Here is an 11,111-nt window from a genome sequence, read left to right on the forward strand (position 1 = left end):
ATAGCCTTTCGGTACTTTGTTAAGGCAAAAATGAAAAAAATTAAAATTCCGATTTTGTCACATGCCCCATTTTATCACCTCAAAATTCATAATAAAATCGCGATATTACTGTATTAGGCAGAGTTGAAAACCCATCGCAGTATAAGTCCACCACACAGCACATTTTGAAATTCAGCCAATGAGATGAGTTATTTACAAACTACTAAAAGATCGACAACATCCTCGGTTGAAATAGAAGCTCATTTCAATATGAGTATGAATGTCCACCTAGGGAGTACTGCAAGCCATGCCAATGCCTTAAGGGGTACTACTGAACACAAAGTTTGAGTCGAGAAGGGAAGTCAAGTACGAGACACTAAATTCTATTGAGGCTGAAATACGCATCTATAAAATAGCAATCAGGTAGGTTAATTCAACGGAATAGAATTAACTCGTCTTATGACAGATAAAGATATTCCCTCACACAAAGTTAATTTTAGTTTTTGAATGGTTTTTTGCAAAAGGCGAATTTTATGATTATTTTTCCTTGGCGGGAAATTGTCTCGATAACAAGTTAAGCGTTAAGGAAAACATAAACCTTGTAAACTGATTTGTAATTACTATATTTTGCATTCGGATCCTAATCTGACACTGCTCCCAATGGTCTTTCTTCAGCATTATCCCCGGTAATTGGAAATATAGAATCATAAGCTTATTAATTTATTGTTTTACCATTGTATTAATATTATACTTCAGCATTTATTGTAATTATTTGATGTGGTTACAATTATTGATTGCTTCCCTTCGTAGAGGATGACGGCGGAGGCATCTGGCCATTAACGATGATCGCAAAATAAGGATGATCCATAGCTTCCCTCGCTGTAAGACGTTCGTAGTGATCGTAACGAAGTAGTTTATCCAGAAAGTCCAAGGCCTCCGGAGATACGAGATGCTGGTTCTCGGAGTGTACAAAACGTTCCCATCGCTTTCGAGAGTGTCTTGAGAGGATGTCATTGAAACGTGGATCTAACTCGATGTTGTATTTGTCCAGATACGCAAAGAGGTCTTCCGTACCGAGAACCTTGGCGATACGCACCAACTGATCATAGTTGTCGTGACCGTGGAAGAATGGTTCCTTCCGGAAGATCATAGAGGCAAGCATACACCCAAGTGACCACATGTCCAGTGAGTAGTCATACATTTGATAATCGACTAGTAGTTCGGGGCCTTTGAAATAGCGGCTAGCAACTCGAACGTTATATTCCTGTCCGGGATGGTAAAATTCGGCCAAACCCCAGTCAATAAGCCGCAATTTTCGATTTTCATGATCGATCATAACATTATGGGGTTTAACATCGCGATGCATAATTCCCATACTATGACAATAATCCAATGCCTTCAGCAGTTCGTACAAATAGTACCGGATGTCATAATCCGTCAAGGTCTGGTAAAGTTGTTTGAAATCCGTATTGTTCACATGCTCAAATATAAGAGCCGGTGTACGCGAAACCGGATCTTTCACTACGGCCAACAACGTAATAATATTCGTGCCACCACGAAGATTTTCCAAAATCTTAATTTCACGTTTGATCTTCTTCTTTTTAACTGGTTTTAAAATTTTCACCACGCACTTTTCATTGTTGGTAATTTTTATAGCTTCAAACACTTCACTGTATTTTCCTCGTCCAAGTTTCCGGACTAGCTGATAATCATCCTGATTAGCCCAATCTACGACATAATTCTCGTAATCCCAGTATTCGCGGGGCTTGTGCGAATTAACGTCCCCATAAACTCGGGCAGTGCTGGGCAATGTCATTCCGTGGTGGTCACTCCCTGCTCCAGTCCTGAAGTGCCTCTGCTGCCGAAATTCGTCTTCGTTGCTCTTCTTCTTCTTCGCTGCAGTCGTAAGCAGACCCCCAGAATGAAGGGAAGAAAGAGCGAACTTCAAATGCGGAAATCGATGAAGGGCATATGCCTGCAATGGTGCCGAACGGAGAAAAATGTTTCGTAACTTGTACACTATCTTTTATCACTACTTAATACCGTACCGGAATTGTAATAACTTCTCCAATCGTCCTCGAGCGAGACGAGTCCGATACACACTTTCCGAAGAAGCCCAAGTTGATTCAAGATGGTGGCAATGAGAAAAAGTCTGTAGAACGAGGACAGCGCAAAAATGACACGAGAATATCGATAAAGTGCCTCCACAAGAGAGTGGCGAATCACTGCGCCTAAGCTGTCAAATATTGACAGCCGACAAACTGATGAAAAAGTCAACGCAGCTTTCGTGCGCATTTCGTGCACTCTGCACGGTGAACAGCAAATCAGCCTAAACTGTGTAAAAATATACACGCTAACCTGAAACTTCCCGCAAAATGAGAAACAGAATCGTTATTAAATGGCCCTGACGGCAGCACAAAAACAAATGGGGGCCGGGTGATGCTTTTTCATTTCAAAAACTTTTAAAATGCTAATGTTTTAATTAAAACATCTTTTAGCCGAAAATTGTTACACTACTAAAAATCCACACATATTTATTGGCAAAAATCCATAGATTTAACTTATGATGTACATATATCAGCGCACACATAACCATTCTCCACGCGAACTACTAATAAAATATATATCCAAATAAATTTTATGTGTGGTTCCGAATTAGCAATTATTTAATTTATGTGTGGTTCTATATCGGTTATATTAGGGTGGAGCTATTGCAAAATTTATAACGGCGACACATATATCTTATATAGATATTTTTGGCAGTGCAGGTTTTTCAAGTTAGAAATTTAATTTTACTTTTAGATTATCAACACAAAAATGGAATTATTTTGATTGAAAAAACATGTGTTATTTAGTCGCTTAACATATACCTCTCCAAAATTCTAACCCTACACTGCAAAAATTCCACACATTTTTATTGGCAAAAATCCATTAATTTGATTCATGATTCTAATTAGTGCACACATAACCCCTCTCCACGCGAAGTATATTATTATGTGTGGGTACAAATTGCATATATATGGGTCGCATAATTGCAAAAATTTATGTGTGCGACAAATATATTTAATATAAAGAATACGTATTTAGAAGTTTTTAGTATTGCTATTCCAGAGAAAGCTTTCTTTTTTTCGGTTCAACTTATAAACTACCGCAGCTGTCACTTCATACTTTTCTCTGTCGTTTTTGCATGGCATACTATGATGACAACACCAAATTTCAGATTTTTGTTTCAGTGTTTCAAAGATTTTCAGGCCTGCGGAAGAACTTTGACAGCTGCGGAAGAACTTTACGGAATCCGCAAAAAGGAAAAATTTCAAAAGATCCACAATATAAGACTGCTAATAACATTTTGAAAGCATTTTGAAATATTCTTCTTACCAACACAAAACCCCCAATTTTATTTTTTTTTTTTTTTAATTTTTTATTTAGGTGTTTTTTTAATTCTAGATTAAGTTCAACACCGGAAACCCCCAATTTGAGTGAAAAGGACCTGATATTATGTACTTTTTCCTAACCATGTATAGATTCTACACGGTTAGAAAAAAGTACCTAATATTAGGTACTTTTCACTCAAATCGGGGGTTTAGCGTAGAAACCCAAAATTCAAGACAAAATTTTCAAAAACGACTTATCTGCTTTTGTAAACAAAGATTCAAACGGCGATTTGACGAATCTGATAGCTCTCCACGCAAATCAACACCATCAATAGGTAGATGAAGAATTCCGCTACCTGTTGATGATGTTGGTTTGCGTGGAAAGCTATCAGATCGTCAAATCGTCGTTGAATCTTTGTTCTACAAAAGCAGATAAGTCGTTTTGAAAATTTTGTCTTGAATTAATTAAATTCTTCTTGAAATTAAGTAAAATTAACTAAATATAAGTAATGGGTTATGCCGCCAAGCTTAAAAAATGGGTGATTTTTTTTCTGCAGGGAGTAATTTAATTTTAATTTAATTTTAATTTAATTTTAATTTAATTTTAATTTAATTTTAATTTAATTTTAATTTAATTTTAATTTAATTTTAATTTAATTTTAATTTAATTTTAATTTAATTTTAATTTAATTTTAATTTAATTTTAATTTAATTTTTTTGTAATTTAATTTTATTTTGATATTATTTTAATTTTAATTTAATTTTAATTTAATTTTTAATTTAATTTTAATTTAATTTTAATTTAATTTTAATTTAATTTTAATTTAATTTTAATTTAATTTTAATTTAATTTTAATTTAATTTTAATTTAATTTTAATTTAATTTTAATTTAATTTTAATTTAATTTTAATTTAATTTTAATTTAATTTTAATTTAATTTTAATTTAATTTTAATTTAATTTTAATTTAATTTTAATTTAATTTTTAATTTAATTTTAATTTAATTTTAATTTAATTTTAATTTAATTTTAATTTAATTTTAATTTAATTTTAATTTAATTTTAATTTAATTTTAATTTAATTTTAATTTAATTTTTAATTTAATTTTAATTTAATTTTAATTTAATTTTAATTTAATTTTAATTTAATTTTAATTTAATTTTAATTTAATTTTAATTTAATTTTAATTTAATTTTAATTTAATTTTAATTTAATTTTAATTTAATTTTAATTTAATTTTAATTTAATTTTAATTTAATTTTAATTTAATTTTTAATTTAATTTTAATTTAATTTTAATTTAATTTTAATTTAATTTTAATTTAATTTTAATTTAATTTTAATTTAATTTTAATTTAATTTTAATTTTAATTTTAATTTAATTTTAATTTAATTTAATTTAATTTAATTTTAATTTAATTTTAATTTAATTTTAATTTAATTTTAATTTAATTTTTAATTTAATTTTAATTTAATTTTAATTTAATTTTAATTTAATTTTAATTTAATTTTAATTTAATTTTAATTTAATTTTAATTTAATTTTAATTTAATTTTAATTTAATTTTAATTTTAATTTAATTTAAATTTAATTTAAATTTAATTTTAATTTAATTTTAATTTAATTTTAATTTAATTTTAATTTAATTTTAATTTAATTTTAATTTAATTTTAATTTAATTTTAATTTAATTTTAATTTAATTTTAATTTAATTTTAATTTAATTTTAATTTAATTTTAATTTAATTTTAATTTAATTTTAATTTAATTTTAATTTAATTTTAATTTAATTTTAATTTAATTTTAATTTAATTTTAATTTAATTTTAATTTAATTTTAATTTAATTTTTAATTTAATTTTAATTTAATTTTAATTTAATTTTAATTTAATTTTAATTTAATTTTAATTTAATTTTAATTTAATTTTAATTTAATTTTAATTTAATTTTAATTTAATTTTAATTTAATTTTAATTTAATTTTAATTTAATTTTAATTTAATTTTAATTTAATTTTAATTTAATTTTAATTTAATTTTAATTTAATTTTAATTTAATTTTAATTTAATTTTAATTTAATTTTAATTTAATTTTAATTTAATTTTAATTTAATTTTAATTTAATTTTAATTTAATTTTAATTTAATTTTAATTTAATTTTAATTTTAATTTTAATTTAATTTTAATTTAATTTTAATTTAATTTTAATTTAATTTTAATTTAATTTTAATTTAATTTTAATTTAATTTTAATTTAATTTTAATTTAATTTTAATTTAATTTTAATTTAATTTTAATTTAATTTTAATTTAATTTTAATTGAATTTTAATTTAATTTTAATTTAATTTTAATTTAATTTTAATTTAATTTTAATTTAATTTTAATTTAATTTTAATTTAATTTTAATTTAATTTAATTTTAATTTAGCTTTAATTTAATTTTAATTTAATTTTAATTTAATTTTAATTTAATTTTAATTTAATTTTAATTTAATTTGATTTTAATTTTAATTTAATTTTAATTTAATTTTAATTTAATTTTAATTTAATTTTAATTTAATTTTAATTTAATTTTAATTTAATTTTAATTTAATTTTAATTTAATTTTAATTTAATTTTAATTTAATTTTAATTTAATTTTAATTTAATTTTAATTTAATTTTAATTTAATTTTAATTTAATTTTAATTTAATTTTAATTTAATTTTAATTTAATTTTTAATTTAATTTTAATTTAATTTTAATTTAATTTTAATTTAATTTTAATTTAATTTTAATTTAATTTTAATTTAATTTTAATTTAATTTTAATTTAATTTTAATTTAATTTTAATTTAATTTTAATTTAATTTTAATTTAATTTTAATTTAATTTTAATTTAATTTTAATTTAATTTTAATTTAATTTTAATTTAATTTTAATTTAATTTTAATTTAATTTTTAATTTAATTTTAATTTAATTTTAATTTAATTTTAATTTAATTTTAATTTAATTTAATTTAATTTTAATTTAATTTTAATTTAATTTTAATTTAATTTTAATTTAATTTTAATTTAATTTTAATTTAATTTTAATTTAATTTAATTTAATTTAATTTTAATTTAATTTTAATTTAATTTTAATTTAATTTTAATTTAATTTTAATTTAATTTTAATTTAATTTTAATTTAATTTTAATTTAATTTAATTTTAATTTAATTTTTAATTTAATTTTAATTTAATTTTAATTTAATTTTAATTTTAATTTAATTTAATTTTAATTTAATTTTAATTTAATTTTAATTTAATTTTAATTTAATTTTAATTTAATTTTAATTTAATTTTAATTTAATTTTAATTTAATTTTAATTTAATTTTAATTTAATTTTAATTTAATTTTAATTTAATTTTAATTTAATTTAATTTTAATTTAATTTAATTTTAATTTAATTTTAATTTAATTTTAATTTAATTTTAATTTAATTTTAATTTAATTTTAATTTAATTTTAATTTAATTTTAATTTAATTTTAATTTAATTTTAATTTAATTTTAATTTAATTTTAATTTAATTTTAATTTAATTTTAATTTAATTTTAATTTAATTTTAATTTAATTTAATTTAATTTAATTTTAATTTAATTTTAATTTAATTTTAATTTAATTTTAATTTAATTTTAATTTAATTTTAATTTAATTTTAATTTAATTTTAATTTAATTTTAATTTAATTTTAATTTAATTTTAATTTAATTTTAATTTAATTTTAATTTAATTTTAATTTAATTTTAATTTAATTTTAATTTAATTTTAATTTAATTTTAATTTAATTTTAATTTAATTTTAATTTAATTTTAATTTAATTTTAATTTAATTTTTAATTTAATTTTAATTTAATTTTAATTTAATTTTAATTTAATTTTAATTTAATTTTAATTTAATTTTAATTTAATTTTAATTTAATTTTAATTTAATTTTAATTTAATTTTAATTTAATTTTAATTTAATTTTAATTTAATTTTAATTTAATTTTAATTTAATTTTAATTTAATTTTAATTTAATTTTAATTTAATTTTAATTTAATTTTAATTTAATTTTAATTTAATTTTAATTTAATTTTAATTTAATTTTAATTTAATTTTAATTTAATTTTAATTTAATTTTAATTTAATTTTAATTTAATTTTAATTTAATTTTAATTTAATTTTAATTTAATTTTAATTTAATTTTAATTTAATTTTAATTTAATTTTAATTTAATTTTAATTTAATTTTAATTTAATTTTAATTTAATTTTAATTTAATTTTAATTTAATTTTAATTTAATTTTAATTTAATTTTAATTTAATTTTAATTTAATTTTAATTTAATTTTAATTTAATTTTAATTTAATTTTAATTTAATTTTAATTTAATTTTAATTTAATTTTAATTTAATTTTAATTCAATTTGAAGACAAATTTAATGTAATTTTAAGTTAATTTTAATTTAATTTTAATTTAATTTTAATTTAATTTTAATTTAATTTTAATTTAATTTTAATTTAATTTTAATTTAATTTTAATTTAATTTTAATTTAATTTTAATTTAATTTTAATTTAATTTTAATTTAATTTTAATTTAATTTTAATTTAATTTTAATTTAATTTTAATTTAATTTTGATTTAATTTTAATTTAATTTTAATTTAATTTTAATTTAATTTTAATTTAATTTTAATTTAATTTTAATTTAATTTTAATTTAATTTTAATTTAATTTTAATTTAATTTTAATTTAATTTTAATTTAATTTTAATTTAATTTTAATTTAATTTTAATTTAATTTTAATTTAATTTTAATTTAATTTTAATTTAATTTTAATTTAATTTTAATTTAATTTTAATTTAATTTTAATTTAATTTTAATTTAATTTTAATTTAATTTTAATTTAATTTTAATTTAATTTTAATTTAATTTTAATTTAATTTTAATTTAATTTTAATTTAATTTAATTTAATTTTAATTTAATTTTAATTTAATTTTAATTTAATTTTAATTTAATTTTAATTTAATTTTAATTTAATTTTAATTTAATTTTAATTTAATTTTAATTTAATTTTAATTTAATTTTAATTTAATTTTAATTTAATTTTAATTTAATTTTAATTTAATTTTAATTTAATTTTAATTTAATTTTAATTTAATTTTAATTTAATTTTAATTTAATTTTAATTTAATTTTAATTTAATTTTAATTTAATTTTAATTTAATTTTAATTTAATTTTAATTTAATTTTAATTTAATAATTTTAATTTAATTTTAATTTAATTTTAATTTAATTTTAATTTAATTTTAATTTAATTTTAATTTAATTTTAATTTAATTTTAATTTAATTTTAATTTAATTTTAATTTAATTTTAATTTAATTTTAATTTAATTTTAATTTAATTTTAATTTAATTTTAATTTAATTTTAATTTAATTTTAATTTAATTTTAATTTAATTTTAATTTAATTTTAATTTAATTTTAATTTAATTTTAATTTAATTTTAATTTAATTTTAATTTAATTTTAAATTTAATTTTAATTTAATTTTAATTTAATTTTAATTTAATTTTAATTTAATTTTAATTTAATTTTAATTTAATTTTAATTTTATTTTAATTTAATTTTAATTTAATTTTAATTTTAATTTTAATTTAATTTTAATTTAATTTTAATTTAATTTTAATTTAATTTTTATTTAATTTTAAATTAATTTTTAATTTAATTTTAATTTAATTTTAATTTTATTTTAATTTAATTTTAATTTAATTTTAATTTAATTTTAATTTAATTTCAATTTAATTTTAATTTAATTTTAATTTAATTTTATTTAATTTAATTTTAATTTAATTTTAATTTAATTTTAATTTAATTTTAATTTAATTTTAATTTAATTTTAATTTAATTTTAATTTAATTTTAATTTAATTTTAATTTAATTTTAATTTAATTTTAATTTAATTTTAATTTAATTTTAATTTAATTTTAATTTAATTTTAATTTAATTTTAATTTAATTTTAATTTAATTTTAATTTAATTTTAATTTAATTTTAATTTAATTTTAATTTAATTTTAATTTAATTTTAATTTAATTTTAATTTAATTTTAATTTAATTTTAATTTAATTTTAATTTAATTTTAATTTAATTTTAATTTAATTTTAATTTAATTTTAATTTAATTTTAATTTAATTTTAATTTAATTTTAATTTAATTTTAATTTAATTTTAATTTAATTTTAATTTAATTTTAATTTAATTTTAATTTAATTTTAATTTAATTTTAATTTAATTTTAATTTAATTTTAATTTAATTTTAATTTAATTTTAATTTAATTTTAATTTAATTTTAATTTAACTTTAATTTAATTTTAATTTAATTTTAATTTAATTTAATTTAATTTTAATTTAATTTTAATTTAATTTTAATTTAATTTTAATTTAATTTTAATTTAATTTTAATTTAATTTTAATTTAATTTTAATTTAATTTTAATTTAATTTTAATTTAATTTTAATTTAATTTTAATTTAATTTTAATTTAATTTTAATTTAATTTTAATTTAATTTTAATTTAATTTTAATTTAATTTTAATTTAATTTTAATTTAATTTTAATTTAATTTTAATTTAATTTTAATTTAATTTTAATTTTAATTTTAATTTAATTTTAATTTAATTTTAATTTAATTTTAATTTAATTTTAATTTAATTTTAATTTAATTTTAATTTAATTTTAATTTAATTTTAATTTAATTTTAATTTAATTTTAATTTAATTTTAATTTAATTTTAATTTAATTTTAATTTAATTTTAATTTAATTTTAATTTAATTTTAATTTAATTTTAATTTAATTTTTAATTTAATTTTAATTTAATTTAATTTTAATTTAATTTTAATTTAATTTTAATTTAATTTTTAATTTAATTTTAATTTAATTTTAATTTAATTTTAATTTAATTTTAATTTAATTTTAATTTAATTTTAATTTAATTTTAATTTAATTTTAATTTAATTTTAATTTAATTTTAATTTAATTTTAATTTAATTTTAATTTAATTTTAATTTAATTTTAATTTAATTTTAATTTAATTTTAATTTAATTTTTAATTTAATTTTAATTTAATTTTAATTTAATTTTAATTTAATTTTTAATTTAATTTTAATTTAATTTTAATTTAATTTTAATTTAATTTTAATTTAATTTTAATTTAATTTTTAATTTAATTTTAATTTAATTTTAATTTAATTTTAATTTAATTTTAATTTAATTTTAATTTAATTTTAATTTAATTTTAATTTAATTTTAATTTAATTTTAATTTAATTTTAATTTAATTTTAATTTAATTTTAATTTAATTTTAATTTAATTTTAATTTAATTTTAATTTAATTTTAATTTAATTTTAATTTAATTTTAATTTAATTTTAATTTAATTTTAATTTAATTTTAATTTAATTTTAATTTAATTTTAATTTAATTTTAATTTAATTTTAATTTAATTTTAATTTAATTTTAATTTAATTTTAATTTAATTTTAATTTAATTTTAATTTAATTTTAATTTAATTTTAATTTAATTTTAATTTAATTTTAATTTAATTTTAATTTAATTTTAATTTAATTTTAATTTAATTTTTAATTTAATTTTAATTTAATTTTAATTTAATTTTAATTTAATTTTAATTTAATTTTAATTTAATTTTTAATTTAATTTTAATTTAATTTTAATTTAATTTTAATTTAATTTTAATTTAATTTTAATT

General features: G+C 13.3%; 1 protein-coding gene across 1 annotated transcript; it reads right to left on the minus strand.

Annotated features, from left to right (window-relative positions):
• Positions 1–686: 686 nt before the first annotated feature.
• Positions 687–2,205, minus strand: LOC134207983 (casein kinase II subunit alpha). Its single transcript, XM_062684093.1, has 2 exons — positions 2,028–2,205; positions 687–1,954 (listed from the first exon to the last, which is right to left on the minus strand). Exon 2 carries the CDS (start codon positions 1,793–1,795, stop codon positions 767–769), a length of 1,029 nt encoding a protein of 342 aa, XP_062540077.1. The 5' UTR covers positions 1,796–1,954; positions 2,028–2,205; the 3' UTR covers positions 687–766.
• Between the last annotated feature and the right edge of the window lie 8,906 nt (positions 2,206–11,111).

This window comes from Armigeres subalbatus, chromosome 1, assembly GCF_024139115.2.
Source record: "Armigeres subalbatus isolate Guangzhou_Male chromosome 1, GZ_Asu_2, whole genome shotgun sequence".
Lineage (NCBI taxonomy): Eukaryota > Metazoa > Arthropoda > Insecta > Diptera > Culicidae > Armigeres > Armigeres subalbatus.

Excerpts from the sequence above, each read along its gene's own strand:
- LOC134207983 (XM_062684093.1), bottom strand. The coding sequence starts at position 1,795 with ATGACATTGCCCAGCACTGCCCGAGTTTATGGGGACGTTAATTCGCAC.